Source organism: Triturus cristatus, chromosome 5_2, assembly GCF_964204655.1.
Source record: "Triturus cristatus chromosome 5_2, aTriCri1.1, whole genome shotgun sequence".
NCBI classification, from domain to species: domain Eukaryota; kingdom Metazoa; phylum Chordata; class Amphibia; order Caudata; family Salamandridae; genus Triturus; species Triturus cristatus.
In genome coordinates this window covers 1,044,962,775-1,044,982,408 of record NC_140588.1, presented here as the reverse complement: position 1 = coordinate 1,044,982,408, position 19,634 = coordinate 1,044,962,775, and the positions used below count along the sequence as shown (strand labels likewise).

Genomic DNA, 19,634 nt, shown 5'->3' with positions numbered 1-19,634 from the left:
AACCATGACAAATTGACAAATTGTGGACAGGAACACACAGAGACAGCCTCCTGGTAGTCGATGCCGATCTAGGCAAAGGGGGTTCATCTAATGCCAGCCAGCCTTTCTGTAAATTTGTGCACGTTTGCTGGAGGATAATCCTGGAACCTGTAGATGTCTTTTCACATATCAATTTAACACCTAGCCAACATAATCTGTAGTTTAAAATAAAATGGAGGAGTATTTGAATGAAGACAGTATTATTGTATTGAGTAGCAGTGACCTGTTACACAAGCTTGAAAAACTGAGATGTTAAGGCAAATGTACCAGTTACAGCACATCCTGCTGGATAGTAAGAGCGGTTTAGACAAGGTACCCCTAAAAAAGAAACAAGGGACAGAACACCAGTCTTTGTTGGAGAAGGCTTGTCTAATTTGACATCTAAGCAAACTGTAGTAGCCTATGGCCGTAGAATATTAACCGTCTATAAAAGACTGCATGACATTCTATTAGTAGTACAAAGCAGATTCTAACACAGAAAAGAACCTTTTTGGGTAAAACGGTAGAGAAAGCTTTTTTTCCCCCTTAAAGTATGTATACCCAATTGATGCCACTGCAGAAAAAGACAGCCGTGCCATCTTCTCTCTGCCCGTGGCTTGCAGCTGCATTACGGAGAGCTCCAAAAGGATCTAAGAACTTTTATCTCCTCCACTCCACTACATCTACATGCAAAAACACCGCAACCCGAAAATTAGTAACAAATTAATTTCTAATTAGCTTCAGCTAGTAATGAACAATATGTGGTTGTCTTTTAGCCACGAAACCCGAATATTAATTAGAAAAACATAAGAAACTTCTACAATTTAGCACAAGGAGTCGAGATTGAAAGTCAAGGTTCAACTCGCAAAAAGACAAGTCACAACAGAAGCAAATATTCACAACTTCAACCAAAGTGAAGACACTGATGTCTTCATGAAGAAGGTTAATCTGGTCTATCATTAGATGATTGAAAACAAAGACAGCAGTAACTAGCCAAAGGTGCCTTAATTGGATATCTGCAAAATGTTCCATGTTCCATCATGATTCTACAATCATGATTAAAATTAAGAAAGACATTCCTGTGAAAGTCTCCTGGCAAAAGGACCCAGGAGACAGGTGGATGGGCAATCCTTCTGGTAAGTACCAACTGAAAGCCAGAAACGACTGTTAGCTCACTAAGTGCAAATTACTTGTGCTCAGGTTTTGATTCCTAGAGGGTAATTATGGCACAGTCCTGGATTAGTGTCTGAGGATGGTTTTGGAACAGAAATTCAGAAAACAGCCAATAAATGTGTACTAAAAAACCCCAAAACGTGTTTTCCTAGAAAATGATTTGTCTTTGAATAAAAGAACTCAGTAACAAAGGCATAAGCTTGCATTTCTAACCTGATCAGGAGACAGTCTGCCTTCTTATGCTGTTACAACCTTTTAAGCATGTTATGTTTTATAGCAGGCAGAGACAATAGGCAATGCTAGGAAATAATATGCTCCAGGTGCACCATGGCTGGTCATTAAGCTTCTTTACCATTCACAAATAGCATCCCCACATGCAGCAACTGTCCAGACAATGGAGAAACATCGATCTGCACTAGAAATGTTTGAAAATATGTGAAAGCTCTTGCATTTACTAATGTGCTGGGAAAGATTACGAGTGTGACACATGCGCAGAGTATACTGGAGTTCAAATGCAACGAAAGACACACTGCACATTAAAGATGCACAGAAGCCGCACTAACCTGTGAGTAGCCACTTACTTGCCACACTTTTTCCTGTACTGTCGCTCGATGCCTTCTGGCCTGGAAAAAAAAGAAGGCAATGGGCGGCATTAGCCAAAGATAAATGCAAATAGTGTGACCAGACAAGCAGTACAAGAAGAGATGGACCCACCAGCTACTGTCAAGAGTAGTTTGTACAAAGCACAGACAAGGGCCCTGATCGGTAAGGAACCAGGATGGCCACAGGTAAATATGTAGGTGTTGCACGCGCTTCCGCAACACAGTATAAGGCTTAAGCAGAAAGGCTCTGGACTAAAGCTGAAACTAGCACCGACAACCAGTTGGACAGCTCTACTTTATAAGTATTTCTTTAGAGAATAGAAACCTTAAAAGTCTTGATGAGCATCAAAAGAGTAAATTTGATTCATCAATCACTGCTTACAGACGATCCTGAGAATTTGTGAATCCTGCACTCCACGGACGACAGAAGTCTACACTTTTGTTTTACTAGCCCCTCCATACCCTACAAGGCATGAAAGATTATGTAGATGTAAAGGAAAATTATGTAGAGTTAATCGAAAAGAAAAAAAGAACAATTAAGTTTAATGTTCAATTAACTTTATGCTTATTTTCCCAGTGTGAATGTGAAAAAGAGAAGGTGATCTTATGTTCGAAAATTATTGATCTTTTTTTCATCTTGTTACAAAAGTGGTAAGTAGTGTTAAAAAGGATGATTAAGGGGATTATAAATGTAATTGTGACACTTAAAATTAAATATAAAATTGTCATGATTCGATATTGCTTTGGTGCTTAATAAAAACAATTTTGGGAATAAAAGGAGAATACCACGGTTACCGTTGAACAAAAGAAGGTCTTTTGGGTATACCACTAGGTACTTGCAATATTTGAGAATTTAACTGGACCTATTAAACGGTCCTGAAAAAAATATATAAAGAAGTCCCAAGTTTTTGTTGAATGGTTGAGTCCGCTGGAGCAGCACTGTCCAATAGTAGTGTGAGAGGCCACATATAAACCATGCCTTGATAAGTTGTAGACGAGACTACCTCTCAAATAGCTTTTGTTTGACCCAGTACAACAGTTCCCTTGTTGACACAGGATAAGCGGGTCTGTAGTTCTATGTACTCAAGTATCTTGTGTGTAAAGATTTCGGAAATAGGAGAATGTACTCGAGTGTTCACCTCCCTACTCTCCTGTGGGTATCAGGAACTTCTCAGCTGATTGCCTTTTTCTCTGGTGTTAGCGAAGATCTTTTGATTTTACTAAATGACACATAAGATAAATTAACTTATAGTGGCTCCCTACTAATCCTCTTTATCTGTTGGTCTTTTTCTACGCCATTCAAACGTTTCTTCCATCCCCTACAGCATGAGGAAGTGGGTCAACATACTTCAAATCCTTAGCTAACTTTACTGTGACCAATGACATTATTCCCTGGTATACTTCGCTTGTATACTTCGTTCCCAAAAATATATTTTTTGTCAATGTGTTTTTTGTTGTTTTTGTTTTTCTTTCTTCTTTCAGAACAAAGGCCTAGCAGCTTTCCCAACAATAACTTTTCAAAAACCATAAAAATAAAAAATAAACCACTTACAAAGCCAAATAGCTGGGTGCTAATGTGTAATCTACTGGTTTTGCCGGGAATTGTTAGACCATGTGATCAAACTTACAGAGCCCATGTTCCTGTTGGAAGATGTGCTCTTGTCCAAATAAAAAAAAGTATCTAGCTTTCAATATCATTTGCAAAAAAAGCTCCATGCTAACGATCATATTACTGTCCATTTCCTACCATATCTGTCTCTGCGGGATTTGGATGAGCAACCTACTTACCTTTGGTATTGCCCTTTCTTGTTGAGACTATCTAACCACAGATTCCTCACCTGTGAATACTCCCAGGCACCAGACTGGATGTGGAGAATCTTAGATACAAATTTCCTCATGGTGGTGTCACGTGGCTCCATGTCGGACCCATCCTGCCCCAGTTGTTACTTCAACTCCACCGTATCTGCGCTACCTCCACAAGATAATATTGGTTTCTTTCTGATCTCTGTTTGCATGCGGAGCCCATAAAAATCCAAATATGCTTGTGTGCAGATCTCTAGATAGGAATCTTATTAATGAACTGTACGAGCTCATTCCAGAGAACAAGGTGGAGGGTAAGCGGGTGAGGAATCTTTGGTCAGATAGAGTTTCTACCAGAATAGGCATTACAGAAGCTAAATAACGTTTTCTTTGGATAAAGACTTCTTACTGCAGATTCCTCACCTTGTGAAGAGATGCCAAGGCAATACATTTCCCAGCTAGTGGGTATGTGGAATGGCTCAGACCAGGAAAGTCTGCAGGACAGACAGGGCAAAGTGTCTGTCATGTCAGAACTGGCTATCCAAGAAACGCTTTTTAGGTCTCGCGAGCCAAAGGCTCGAAGAGACATTTTATATGTGGGATTTTCAAAGTGCTACCCACAGTCTTTTGGCTGGCCTAAACCTTGAGTGCACGATCACATGCACGTGCACAGCTGCTCCTCTGCTGATTGCATTCCCCCCTCCCTTCTCACCCAGCCCTTTGATGCTCTGCTCGATTACTTTCACTTTCGCCGCTTTGACCCTTGCATTCCCCCCTCCCTTCTCACCCAGCCCTTTGATGCTCTGCTCGCATCTCCCTCCTCCCTGGGTGTGAAGTGGAGACAGAGCCATCCTGCTTGATTAATGGCTTTGCATTCCCATGTGTTCCCGTAGTAAACATGCCCGAGGCGCCAGCTGAGCACAAGGCTCATGGAGACATTCTCTTTACCCTCGTCTCACTTGTTTTTTTTTTTACACGGATTACATTATATTTTTTCTTGCCATACATCTGAATTTTGATTAGCATTGGTGTTATTGATGTGTCTATTTAAAGAGAGACATTGCTAAACTTAAGGTTTTGCAGTAAAGCACTCCACAAACTTGTCCTATCATGCCCCACTTTCTCTGTCACCCACCGGCCTCTTTTCTCTGGCTTCCTCATCTCGTTCGCTCCTCCGGTTCTTTCTCAAATTCATTCCTTCCTCCCCACTATTCATCCATCAGCTTGTCTTTACTGCCCCTCTTTGGTTTCCTTCCTGCACCACTCGGCACTTTCTCTTTTCTTATCTGTCCCTCTTTCTCACTCACTCTTTCTTTTCTGCCCCCATGCGTATTTCCCTTTCTCGGGATCTACTTCTTGATTTTCTTTACTCACCCAGCCCCCCTCCACCGGCCCGTTCCTACCCTCCCACTCCTTGACACCCTCTCCCCCCTCCCTCACCTCGCCTCCTTTTCCTCTCTCCCTCGCGCTCTCATTCCCTCGTTCTTTCCTTTTGCTCCGATCCGCCCCCCGCGAGCAGCTGATTCCAGTGCTACATAATTCGTCTCCTTCTGGCCTCTCTTCGTTTCTCCCGTCAATAACGAGCAATCCCTGCACATCTGTTTGTCCCCACCGCCTTTCTTTTTCTCTCTTAAAATGGAAAATATGCCAAGCAAACCCCTTTCCGCACAATGAAAATCCCTAAATTTGCACATCCCTAGACCTCCGTTTTGCAATGTTTTGTTAAAATATTGTTTTATGACTGGAAACTTTTATAGCATAGCTGTACTTGCGTTTCTTGTAAACGATCTAACAAAGGGTTTTTTAAACGTTCCCATAATATGAACAATAATGACATTTAAAACTGTAGATAATCAATTTTAACTCTTGAGCTATTAGGTTTCTCATTTTCTATGCAAAGCTGTCAAAATAATTCAGAGGTGGACTGTCTGCCAAAACAAGGGTGAACGAAACCAACTGCAAGGAACCCAATAGCATTTATGAAAAACTCGTCATAAATTCAGATGTCCAGAACGCACCTTTAATAATGTATCTTTTCTCTTTGTTTTGTTTGCTTTTTGGTGTCTAGTTATTATTTCAGCAAAAAAACAAGTACTATGTTGCCCACTTGAGTAGGTGAGAGTTGTCCCTTTAAAAAGAAATGTAAGTCGACCCGATTCACAGAGCTCTTTGCCCCCAGTAAATCAGATTTGAGCTAAATTACAAGATGTATGACAGCAAAGCATTTACAACAACAGCAACTAACCTTGTAGTCGTAAATCCTTCTCATGAGCCATCCATCCTGTAAAGCCCCATGCAAGGGGTCGGGAATAGCCCTTTCAAAGTATGGTTAGCCTTGAAAGTTTGTGAACACTTAGTCACAATAGATTGTTGCCTTCCTTTGTCACTCTTTTTAATGCTGGAAATGGTCACATTTTACTCCCAGCAAACGATGGAGTAAATTCTTTTTTTCCGGGTGGTAAGGGTAACAACCCACTCAAGCGTTATATGGGTGCAAATGTTCTCCATGTTGAAAAATATTTTCTTCATGTAGAAATTTTTTTTTTAAAAAGTGGTGCCTTTTCATGAAGGTTCTTGCATTTTAGAATGTGCAAATGTGCCCTTCTTACATCTGTGCACTGTCGAAAAAGCAATGACAACGCAGAAAACAAAATCCAAAAACTTTTCTTGGAGAATACATGGAAAGTTATAACTGTGGTTGGCTTCCAGGCATAATAGGTACAGTTTTGTCAGTGTCAGAAATTCATAACATTTTACCAGGAAGTGAAATTCTCCAGGCGTAGTTCCATGCATTTATTTGTTATTTGGACCCAATTAAGCTTTGGGCACTGGGGATCTGATGCATTTGATTATTTTATTTCCTGGTGCTTCGTTTGGCACCAACTACCACTTGACGGCAGCTTCAGAGTGACTGTAATGTAGTAAGGAGTGGCCATAAGAGGAGAGATCAGGCGAATAGGAAGAAGGAAATAGAAAACGGTCTGCATTGTCCATGCCTGTTGTCCTGAGTTAGTGTTTAGTTTCATCCTCTGGGTGATCCAAGAGTGCAATATCGAACAATTTTGATACTTCTGTGATTTCCAGTCCTGTCCTTTAACAAACATTCGCTAAAAGTCTCCTTTACAAGCAAATAACAAGCATTTGCAATGCAATAGGTCTCACATTTATGCGAGTTTAAGCTATTTGCATTGTAAATGACAATGGCTTTTATTTGTTTCAATAACGAAAAAAAAAATAAAAGGCATTGTAATTTACAATGCCAATAGCTCAAACTCTTATAAATGCGAGACCTATTGCATTGCAAATGCTTGTTGAACATGTGAAGGGAAGCCCATGTGGCAGATTGGCACACCATGCACCAGCACAGTGGTAGTCTTTGCATGCAAGCCTTCGTAGAGCTGTTTTCTGGCTTGCCTATAGCAGATCTTAATAGATAAAACAATTCACTAGGAGATGGATTTTTTTTGCACTACTTTGCCCTTGCTGAGCCAGAGAAGCCCACAAAAGGTTGTGTCCAACCAATAGCTTCTGGTTCAATCAATGTAAAAACGAAGGGCGCTCTTAGGGTCAAGACGATGGAGCCGTTCTTCCTTAGAGGGAGGAGGCAAGGCATAATAATAATCATATTTGTAAAGCGCAAATATATAACCCCTCATGGTTTCAAGGCGCTGGGGGTAGTCGGCGAGATTAAGTGAACTATTGACCAGAGACACAGGATGCTGAGCTGACCTGCCGCCGGGGACTGAACCACGCGATCACTGTACTCAGGAGTCAGCTGCTCTGGCTGCTGTGCCACACCTCTCCCATACAAAGGCTAACAAAGCTGCCAAGGTGATAAAAAGTGTTATATGTTAAAGGACATTGATACTTTCAGCAGGAATACCTATTTTTTCTGTAGGACTAACCGGTCAAGAATGAGGAAAGTATACGTCAATAGCATGGACAAATCCTGGAGTTTGCTCATTCACCGGGCAGAGGTAATGACAATGAGGAACACTGTTTTTATGGCCAGACAGACAGCATTTGGGCATTGGTTCAAACTGAGTGTACATCAAGTATGTGAGAACCAAATTAAGGTTCTAGCTGCAGCATCACAAAAGGTTTTAGTGGTAAAAAGGATCAGTCACTGTAAGAAATACATCACGACAGCGGACCTGAACAGGAGTGGCTGATCAGGCAAACAAAGCAGAAAAGGCATAGCTGAGCTAAAGAAAAAAAAAAACAATAAGATGTCAGACAGCTTTGCACATACAGATTGGATGTCACGGCATAAACAACAGACAACAAACCTCTCCTAGCGTCCTGCATAAAGAGTTTTCATGGATGGACGCTTGGCGGTCAAGACAACACCAACCACTAGCAAGGAAGATCAAAAGCCCTCAAGTGTCACTGTTCAGTCTCCACACAGGGAGGTGTAGGTTATTGAGGCTCGAGTATGATCATGAAGCTAGGGGTACCACACCCTCTTTGCCCAGTCCAGAGCCATTGGGTGACTTAAGCCTGGTGTTTCCATATCTTCTTCAGAACTTTAGGCAGGAGAGGCAGAGGTGGGCAGGAGTACAGGAGTCTCGAGCCCAAATACAGACGAAAGGCATCCATCTCCAAATGAGAGTTGCCTTAGGAACTCCAAAGTGTAAAGATATGGAAACTGCGCATTCTCTGCAGTGGCAGACATCGAGCCAGGGTTTTCTCCATTATTAGATGTCCTGTGCCACCTGAGAGTGAAATTTCAGATTGTGATCAGATAGGCAACACCGATGGACCACGCTGCCATTTAAAGATTCTGCCTGGTTCCGAGTGATCGTGGCTATGCCAGCAGTATTCAGCCACTTCGAGACATTGAGCCTACTAACCTAGGACCCATAACTGCATGCCGCCCAGTTTTTTGCAGTACAACATAGCTGTACCGGTTACTCATGACTGACAGGACAAACACCTTCAATGCCAAGCAAATCACTCAACTCCAGCAAGATGATGTGAAGGTGCGCCTCCAGAGTAAAGAGTATTCTGATCTCCATCTCTCCCAGATGACCTCCAAACCCAGTAACGTTGCATCAGTTAGCACCATCATCTCTGGGTGGGATAAGGATAAGAGTCTCATGCCAACCCAACTGTGGTCGAACAGCCACCACTGAAGGTCTTTTGCAGTCTCCTCTGATACCTGGAAGGACTCCAACAGGTTCCTTTGGAGCAGAGCCCACTGCATGGCCCACATGCGTCACCTGGCACGGCCCACAAGCAGGAGGCCAAAAAAGCTTTGGAGCAGCTCTCACTGAGACCCATAACAAGGGTTGAAACATCAGGATCATAGCTCAAATTTCTTGAGGCAGAGGAAAGATTTCGAAGAAACGCAATATCCAGGATGGCTGTGCTCAATGGGAGCCATTGTAAGAGAGTCGGGTGTTACTTTTGCCACACTGATGGAAAAGCCAAATTATGTCACCAGGTTGGCTGTCACGTGGAGGTGGTTCAAGACCCCCTGAGGAGAGCCCACTTTCAGAAGCCAGTTTTTGGGGTATGGGAAGAATGGTATACCCTACTTTCACAGCTGGGCAACGACCAGTACCATAACCCGAGACGCACTGCTATGGTCAAAAGGGACCATGGAGAACTGAAAGCACTCTTGGACTACCTGAGACCACAGATAATGCCTGTGGGGCTGTGGGTTGTGGGATGTGAAAATAGGTGTCCTGTAAGTCCAGAGCCACAATCCAGTTTCCTGGATCAGGGCACACAGAACTTTGGTCAGGGTGATCATTTTACAGATAGCCTTCTAAAGGAAGAAGATCAGAGGGTGAAGAATGAGGATATGACAAAGGACACTGCCCTTCTGCAGCACCAAAAAATAATGGGACTAACAGCCAATTCCAATCTATGATGCCAGCACTCTCGAAAGCGGGCATACCCTCAATAGATCCCTTGTCCAAGAGAGCATGAACTTCTTCTCGGACTATTGACAAGCGGTCAGCCTGAATGTGTTGCGGAGTGGCTGGCATATCTGAGGGATGAAGTAGGTTAGGGAATAACTGTGTTCCACAACCTGGAGCAACCACTGGTCTAATATAATGCTCGTCCACCCATGAGGGTAGAAGGTAATATGGCCTCCCACGGGGCGATCGTATGCTGCAGAAGAGGACAAAGTGATTTTTCAGCAGCTGCGAAAATGGGGGTTGGGGTTTTGATAGATCGTTGCTCCTGGTGGCCTGGATGCTGGCAGGATGATGCTCAATCTTGAAAGGACTGAGAGGCCTGCTGTTTCTGAGGTACGTTCTGCTGCTGCAACCATTAGTATCCATTTCAGGATTCTTTAAAGAGGCGAATTGTTGGGGAAACTGCAGAGCAGGCCCTTTGAGAGGGTTTAGTAGCCGTACTCTTCTTTACATTTTTACAGGGTCAGTCTACCTCCACTCCAAAGAGCCTATAGCCATCAAAGGGTATATCCATTTAGGCTTGAGGACATCGTTGGAAAAGCCAGTGGAGTGGATCCATGCATGGAGCCCCAGTAGAATTCTCTGCATGACTGCCCTACACAGACCGTCACTACTGGTCAAGCCTGAGAATATGAAGTTATTATTTGAGTCCTCGCAATCTCGTATAAGAGTGTTTGGTTGTGTGAATATTCTCTGGGATAGCCGGCAAGATGCCCACCATTCTATTGCACAATGCGTGCAAGTACATGCCCAGGAGACAACTGCTGTTGACTGACCTAACAGCAAGGCTAACAAACAAAAACAAGCGTTTGGACACCCTATCAGGCGGGATAATCGGAAATGCATTTGTGCTAATTATGCACAATTAGGCTTTCTGGAGTGGGATGTTGCATGGGGAAATCGGAGCTATGAGTCAGGTGTTATATTCCATATAGGTACACTATATAGGTGCAGGTAACATTGCATCACTTAACCTATATTCTTCCCTACATTACATACATAACAGTTCTTAGGGACTGACCTTTTACCTAGATACAACACTACATTCAGAACACAGGTTTTTCCCTAGTTCGAATCTCATACATTATGCATGAGGTTTCTTGGAAGCACAGCAGGACTACCATCTCCTGTATAATATCTCTGTATAAAGTTCAGGCCTGTCGTCATCCTTTAGGCCGATACAGTAACACATCAAGGTAGGACCCGTGAGAAAACCTATGGGTATACACACATCACATCTTGCTTAGAAGGACAGAGGAGACCGAGACTTCCCGGCTGACACACTGACCAGAGAAGCTGAGGTTCCTGCATGCAGAAACTCCAGCTTGCAGTGGTCTAACATCCCTCACGGGGTGTCCCAACTCGAGACCAGGAAGGGGTCCCATATTCTCTCAGTCTCAGGTAATGGGGTTGACTAGATCCTGGAGGGATTCTTGGCATAACACCTACATAGATGCTAGGTACATATGGCTAGGTCTGTATCGGAGGAGTACGCAGCTTTTATCATGTATTTTATGTACTTGTATATATTCGTGACTACTGCAAGATGGTAAAACTGTACCATCCGTTTACTTTCATAGAACTTCTAATCATATATCTCTGCTACTGTCTAATGGTTGTTGCAGCTCATCTATTCTACACTAGAACAACTGTTCAATAAATTCTTATTGACAAACGCCCAGTATGTTTATTCTATGCATCTCTGAGACAAACTAAGTGAGCACGAGTTATTGAGCAAAGGTAGTCACAATTCTAAGGAATCAGGGTTGTCATGTTCTGAGGTTGCCAAGAACTATACTCTCCCCGATAAGAGGAGATTCTAGTGGCACTGTGAGCTAGCGGATACAGACCGGCTAACCTATCCGGTGGGGGTGCATGGAATCAGTCTGCCACCAATCCCACAGTTTATGTTATCCAAACACGCAGATCCTGTATAGGTTATATACGACACGTCTGGTGATTCCTGTGCCAGTGTTGAGGCTCGTACGGGAGGGTCAGAGTCTAACTCGAGGACAGTGCCAGACTCGGGACGAGTGACAGTTTGGGATAGATCTGCTGGCATTAACTGGGCTGGAGGGAACTTCAGATCCTTACGGCCCAAAGGTGCTCGAGGTATCCGTGAGGTACAAAAAAAATCTTGTTGATAGGCAGTCATAGCTCATGGAGCTGCTGTGGCATTTCTGATGGCCTTGAAAAGTTGGGGGTCAGAATCTGTTCTGGATTGGAGGATTAACTCTAACCTGGAGGTACGAGGGGCGTTGTGCAATTCTAAACGGTGGAAGTGGCGAGACAAATGTTTGGACTTTGTGTTTTTTCTATTTCCTAGACTTACCTGAGCTTTTTGACTTTGAAGACTATCTGTAGCAAGATTGGCTTCAGGAGTGACAGCACATCCACTCCCTTGACCACAACAAGGATTTGGTCTTTTTTGAGTTCCTTCTGAGTTCTGTGACTGTAAGTTTTGCTTTGTAGTCATGGCTGCTAGCCCTATGGTTCGTCACACTGCAGTCGCATAACGCAGAGTTGAACATGAAGCGGAGACACCAGAGACAGACATCACGAGAGTCAGTCATCTGGTGATGACAGTTCAGCACGGTTTGAACCATGTAGTTTTAGGTCAGGATAGGTCTCTTCCATACTGTGAAAATTTATTTGAGGGAAAGGAATTCTGTTAAGCTGACAGGATTTAATGGAGCTCGGTTCCACAACGGAAAGCACGCAAAAATATCAGCGCGCAGAGGTTGCGCAGATATAGCGGCCCCAACATCACATCTGAGATGGGATGGATCTGATGTGAAGCCAAACAATGCCACCTACCGCCACAAGAGGGTACTTTCAGACGAGATCTTTCTAAATTGAAGGCATTACTTCCCAAGAAGATTGCTGTTTTTGAAAATGATTAATTCTGTTTCATAGCTATAATTCACATCAAATAATATTGCAAAGGAAATCGGATCCTAGTATGCAAACAAACCTGCATTTTATTTAAGTTCTGAATTCAATAAACAATATGAAAAGAACAGGTTAATTAATGAATTGTGGCAATAATCCAAAATATACGGTGACCAATGCTTTCCCTAGTAGACAGCTCTCCGAAGAAAAGCACATGCTAGCCAACTATTACTTTTTTAGTTACAATTTCTGCACTGAATTATTAAAGTGGAACAGAAGCAATTAGATGGGGAGCCTACCGCCTTAGGTAAATCTTCTGCAAGTTCTTATTATAACACACAGCAAAATTACAGAACATATTACGTAATATTTCAAGTGGCTTAAACTGCCATTTCAGGGCTTAAGGGATTACAAAGAGCACAAAAGAAAGTGTTTGAAGATCAAGAACAGATGCGAAAAACACTGGATAGTGACGGACATCTAAATGATTAAAGTCGGCTTGTGGAGACTGCATTCTAACAGAACTTCGTTTGACAAACTCAAGCTTTCTTAATGTCTGTGAATGTCTTAGTGTAACCGTATTATTATATAAAAAATGCTGGGCAAGCAATTAAATATGAGAACTGTATTCTAGCTATATTTTCACCTCAAATTAAATACACATTTTATCTAAACACCCTTCCAATTACAGCTCTCCCATTCTACTATCTATCTAGTAGCTGCAGGATCTTTTTAAAAGAGACCTGTAACCCAAAAATCTAAATACAGGTACTCCTCCCCTTTGTCACTAACAGTAGAGTATTAGAACACATTTGATTGATTTCTATGTGTTTGTCATCTACTAAAGATATAGATGTATATGGTCTCCAACTTGCATTATCATGCTGTTCCATTCCTCGTAAGTGTTATTTGACCATTGTTGAACTTGGCCCTTTTGCAGGGTCATCCCAGAACCTTTTGCGTTCCTCTGGTATTTTTTCTGACCCGTTGTTGGTGGTTTTAGGACTCTGGGCACTTTATCACTGCTGTTCAGTGCTAAAGTGCATGTGCTCGGTAAGATTGGCCTACACCGGTTTGGCATATTTGATTTACCCGTCAGTCCCTTGTACAGTGGTATCTCATATACCCATGGCCAGTAAATTAAATGCTACTGGCGGGCTTGCATACTGCTTGCGCCACCCACCAAAGTGGCCTTTCAAACCTGTCTCAGGCCTTTGCCATTGCAGGGCCTGCGTGCGCAGTTTACTGCCGCTGTGACGTGGCACATAAAGTGGTTGCCACATATGTGACTTCCTTTTTTACTACATGTCAGTCACCCCTAAGGTAGACCCTAGCTAGCCCTATGGGCAGGGTGCTGTGAAGGTAAAAGGTAGGACATGTGTCTTAACTGTGCGGCATGCCCTGGTAGTGACAGTCTACTTGGTTTCTTACTGCTGTGAGGCTGCCCTCTCATAGGAATACACTGGGGATTCCCCGATATGGGCTTCAGTGGTAATTCCTGATGTGAGAGGGGTAGCATGATCAAGTTTAGTATGTTTGGAATAGTGCGATAAATGCTGCGTATTGGTGTGCGCGGATTTATTATTACTATTTTAGAAATGCCACTTTTAGAAGTGAGCATTTCTGTGTGCTATGTGTTTTTGTGCCTGCGTGTTGTGTATGGACTGTCTGGCCTTGGAGTGACAGTGGCTGGGGAGGTGCAGTGGCTCCACAGAGTCTGGATGAGTCAGTGCTAGGCAGAATAGGCCTGATCTGCATTTGGAGTAGTGGGAGGAGTAGCACCTGAATAGGGCTGTGCCTGCCTTCCACAATGATGGCTCCGCCTCCCTGTGGTGTGTCTGGGGCCATTGCCTACACAAACAATGGGGAGTGTTGTGCACTTGAAAAGATGTGTGTAAGTGCCCTCAGAACTGGTTTGGACTGGGCACAGAGCCCTGTGCCAGGGGGAAGAACAAAGACACTTGGTGGTAGATATATATATTGGGGCTATGACCCCCATGTCTGTTGAACTGATCAGACTTGGAACAGAAGATACTGCCATGAGGTACCCAGCTGCTGTCTTCTGCTGGGAGGCCCTGCGTGCTCGCCTGCCTGTGCCCAGCTTTGTCCTATGGGATTTTTGAGAGTTAGCGCTGGGCTGAGTGCTCTATCGTGATTGCCCTGGACCTGGAGCGCTGCAGGGTTCTTATGTATTGAGCCCCTGGCATGGGCTAGTGCCGCTGCAAGGCCTGGTGAGCACTGTGCTTTACATACCGCCTTAGAGCGTGAGGATCGCTTTGTCCTGGCTGTGCCCTACAGCGCTGTGTCGCACACCAGAAGTGCGTGGTGGGTGCTTTTAATTATATTTCCCGAGCCTGAGAAGAGGGCTCCAACTTCCCTCGCAACGTGCACCGTGGCCAGGAAGCTGCCGGAAGTCAGGCAGCGTTCGGGCCCGATTGTGGATGGGACCCCAGGTTGCGAGAAGAAACAAGCCAGGAACAGCAGCCAGAAGCCAGGCAAAGGCTAAGCCTGGCTGTGGGCGGGGCTCCCGTGACGAAAGGGAGAGCCCCGCGTGTTGTTAAGTTGGAAGTAGGCAGGGCTGAGCGGGAACGCGTTGCCCAGAGAAGGCGCCAGCAGAACCAACGGAGACTCCGCTCCGTGTCCTGCCCCTTCTGGCTCAATTAAGAGTAGAGACATTGCTTTGTGGCTTTCCGACCCGACGGGGTCCGACCAGAGTCTTCCTATGACAGGCCAGTGAGGTGAGGCACAAGGACGGCACTATGAGTGGCAGGCCACCCCCACCGAGACGTTACTGGTCAGAGACCGAGGAGGAGTCTCCCCGTCGAATGGTGCAGAGGAGCTCAGGGTGAAACTGCGACGGAGGCCCCTGAGCAGAATTGCTCTACATTACTGTAATGGTTGCAGCTGTGCCGCAAATATCGCGGGCAGCTGCATTATCATCGCAGTACCAGGAGCATTCTCCAGTGAAGGAGATCGGGTGAGCTGCACCCCCACCCCCTTTCTTGTGGCACTGGGCAGCGGGGACATTTGTTATCAGCTGCAAGGGAGGTACGCGTTTGTTCTCCGCCTCAACCGTCTGCATTTGGGCTCTAGTATTTGGGTACGTCTCAGGTGCCCTCACAAGGGACAGAGGGGAGACCGGGTTACAGGTCATGTGCCTATGAGTTGAGGCAGTTGCCTGAGGGGGGCACAATATTTTCCTAGTATGTACAACTGGCCAGTGTGATACTTTGGTGCACTGTTACTAAATCTGTGTATGCATAATGTGCTATGCTGAGTACCACTATGAGCTTTATGCCTAATGCATTCATGAAAAGTGTACCCTTACCAGTAGTTACTGGTGGTCTTCACTAACTGCGAGTTGTGATGCTGTGACAGTGGCCCGATTGGCCCTGTGGAGTATACAATCCCTGCAAAGTCATGCCAAGTGCCAGGTGGCACATTGTATATATATGAGATTATGTTCTAATGTGTTTTATGGATAATAGAAAGGCTATTTTTACATAAGCTTATGTGGAGTTTCTTTTGTGGTGTGCCTAGTTTTTCGCTGCTGTGCGAGTGTGTCACGCAAACGCTTTATACATTGCCTCTGGGATAATCCTGACTGCTCTGCCAAGCTACCAAGGGTATGAGCAGGAGTTATCTTCAGTGTATAACTCCCTTGCCCTGACTAGAGTGGTGATTTCTGCCTGGCTTAGGCGCATGCCCTAGCCAACCAGAAAGCCAATTTCTAACAACCATATTTTGGACAGAAGAACAAGTTACTTACCTTCGGTAACCCTTTTTCTGGTGGATACAGTATCTGCCTGTGGATTCCTCACCTTGTGATTATCCCCTGCGCCAGCATTCCACGGAACTTTTCTTCCCCAGCATTCCACGTCGACGTGGGCGACGTCATAATACACCGGCTCCGCTCGCGACTCCGATCGACGTCACCGGAGCCAAAAGAAGCCCACGTCGGCGTGATGACGTCAGTTCCACCCATTTTTTCCCCGTGCCTTCGAGGCGAACAGGTGGACTAACGACAGACTCAAAGTATACACAGTATACAATACACCAACACATATGCATAGCATACAAAGGAAAAGAATGCTAAATAAACAAGCATTTCCTACAATTGCACAACAAAGCATAAAAGCATATCAACAAGACCTATTTCATGGTATACAAAGGTGGACAACGGGGAGGCGGGTGGGTCAGTGAGGAATCCACAGGCAGATACTGTATCCACCAGAAAAAGCGTTACCAAAGGTAAGTAACTTGTTCTTCTGATGGATACATCTGCCAGTGGATTCCTCACCTTGTGAATAGATTCCCACAGCAGTCCCCACTCCCGGAGGAGGGTGTCCACCTTCCTATACCAGAAAGTCCTGTAACACAGAGCGCGCGAAGTGGCCCTCCCTCCTCATCTCAGAGTCCAAGCAATAATGCTTTGCGAAAGTATGGAGGGAGGCCCAAGTCGCGGCTTTACAAATATCTGCCACAGGAACACCCCGGGCCAAAGCAGATGTAGAGGCTTTAGCTCTAGTCGAATGCGCTCTAATACCATCAGGAGGAGTCTTACCAGCCAGGGCGTAGCAGATCTTGATGGTCAGAATTATCCATCTTGACAGCGTGCGCTTGTGCACCGCCTTCCCCTTAGAACGACCAATGTAGCCAATAAAGAGCTGGTCATCAAGGCGAAAGTCCCTGGTTCTATCCAGATAAAAACTAACAGCCCTCTTCGGGTCCAAACGATGGAGTCTTTCCTCCTCTTTGGAAGGGTGAGGAGGAGGGTAGAAAACAGGGAGAGTAATGGACTGCCCCAAATGAAACGGAGAGACTACCTTTGGCAGGAAAGCAGCCCTGGTCCTGAGAACCATCCTTTCAGCATGCAAAGTAAGGAAAGGAGGTTTGGAACTAAGAGCTTGAAGCTCACTTACCCTCCTTGCCGAGGTTATGGCCACAAGAAAAACCACCTTAAATGATAACAGCCTCAAAGGACAAGTATGAAGAGGCTCAAAAGGGGACCCCATTAGAAAGGTTAAAACAAGATTAAGGTCCCACTGAGGCATTACAAATGGAGTGGGAGGAAACATGTTTGTAAGGCCCTTGATGAACCTCAGAACAACCGGGGACTTGAAAAGTGAAGGTTGATCTGGAAGGCACAGAAAAGCCGATAAGGCCGAAAGATAGCCCTTGACCGTGGCCACAGCACAGCCCTGCTGAGCCAAGGAAAGAGCAAACTGGAGAACATCAGAAAGATGGGCTTTTAAAGGGTCCACGGACCTCTCTCCACACCATTTTACAAATTTAGACCACCTGTAGGAGTAAACGGACTTGGTGGAGTGTCGCCTGGCCGATAAAATAACGTCCACCACATCAGGTGGGAGAGAGAAGAAACTCAGGTTGCCCCGATCAATCTCCAGGCATGAAGGTGTAAGCTCTGGAGGTGAGGGTGTAGAACCTGCCCCTCCGACTGCGAGAGGAGGTCTGCCCTCAGAGGGAGACGGAGCGGAGGGCACGAGGAGAGGTGGAGAAGATCCGTATACCACACCCTTCTTGGCCAATCCGGGGCGACCAATATGACTTGGGCCCGGTCTTGGCGAATCTTCCTCAGAACCCGAGGAATCAAGGGTATGGGAGGAAACGCGTAAAGGAGTCGTGAGCCCCAACTCAACTGAAACGCGTCCCCCAACGCCCCCTGCATCGGATACTGGAGACTGCAGAATGACGGGCAGTGCGCGTTCTCGAAAGTAGCAAACAGATCCACCCGAGGAGTCCCCCATGTCCGAAAGACGTGACGAACCACCTCCGGATGGAGCCTCCACTCGTGGTCGGCGGAGAACTGCCGACTAAGACTGTCCGCACGCACGTTCAGCACCCCGGCCAGATGATTTGCCATCAGACAAATCTGATGGTCCTGAACCCAGGACCATAGACGTAAGGCCTCTATGCATAGACAAAGAGACCCCACTCCTCCCTGCTTGTTGACATACCACATCGCGGTAGTGTTGTCCGTCAGGACTTGAACAGACTGACCGCGAAGGGAAGGGAGGAAGGCCTTGAGTGCCAAACGAATCGCCCGCAATTCCAGAAGGTTGATGTGAAGCAACCTTTCCTCTGGAGACCACAGACCCTTGATCTCCAGGTCCCCCAGATGCGCACCCCACCCTAAGGTGGATGCATCCGTTATCACTGTGGCCACTGATGGAGATAGATGGAAGGGCTTTCCCTGCGACAGAATGCCCTCTACACTCCACCAAGACAGATCCGCTGCAGCTTCTCTGGAGATCTTGACTGACTCCCTGAGATCCCCGTTGTGCTGATACCACTGCTTGCGGAGGCACCACTGGAGCGCCCTCATGTGCCAGCGTGCATGGTTGACCAACAGAATGCAGGAAGCGAACAGACCGAGCAGACGAAGGACCTTCAGAACTGGAACAACCACTCCATTGTGGAATAAAGGGACCATCTCCTGAATGTCGAGAATCCTTTGAGGAGGAGGGAATGCTCGACACACAGTAGTGTCCAGTACTATTTGCTAGTATGACGAGCGGTGTGCGACCCACCTCGCATTTTGTATTTAAGCTCCCTGAGCCATGGGTTGACGAGCCCGGATCCCGCACCCGCGCGCCGTGAGAGGTACTATACCTGATAATAATTTTTGGCAGTCTACGTGGCACCCCGCATACTTACCTGCTCCCTGCTGACGAGAGGCAATTACCTCGAAACACGTGTCCAGGGATGGCATTTTAACTTTTTACTCGTGGCATAGGTGTACCCGCCGCTGTCACTACATCCTCCAGAATCCTATGGGGCTATTTGCTAGTATGACGGGCGGTGTGTGACCCACCTCGCATTTAGTGTCCAGTACTGCCCCTATAAACAGGTTGCGTTGAGAGGGCACCAGGTGAGATTTGGGCACATTGATTGAAAAACCCAAGTCGAACAACAGCTGAGTTGTCACCTGCAGATGACGCTGCACCATCTCTGGGGACTCTGCCTTCAGAAGCCAGTCGTCCAGGTAGGGAAAAACCGGAATCCCCGACCTCCTGAGATGAGCAGCCACCACTGCCATCACCTTTGTGAAGACTCGAGGTGCGGTAGTAAGACCAAACGGGAGGACCGCAAACTGGTAATGTTGCGACCCAACCGTAAAACGGAGATACTTCCTGTGCGACTTCAGGATTGGGACATGGAAGTACGCGTCCTGCAAGTCTAGCGACACCATCCAGTC

At 45.6% G+C, this 19,634-nt stretch overlaps 1 protein-coding gene across 2 annotated transcripts in view; it reads right to left on the bottom strand.

Annotated features, from left to right (window-relative positions):
- Nucleotides 1–19,634, bottom strand: part of LOC146829645 (STING ER exit protein) — a 115,452-nt gene that overhangs the window by 21,864 nt on the left and 73,954 nt on the right. For both annotated transcript variants that reach the window (XM_085608326.1, XM_085608327.1), the window contains exon 3: nt 1,773–1,814. In XM_085608326.1, coding sequence (XP_085464452.1) covers nt 1,773–1,814 — 42 coding nt within the window. The remainder of the gene's footprint in view (nt 1–1,772; nt 1,815–19,634) is intronic.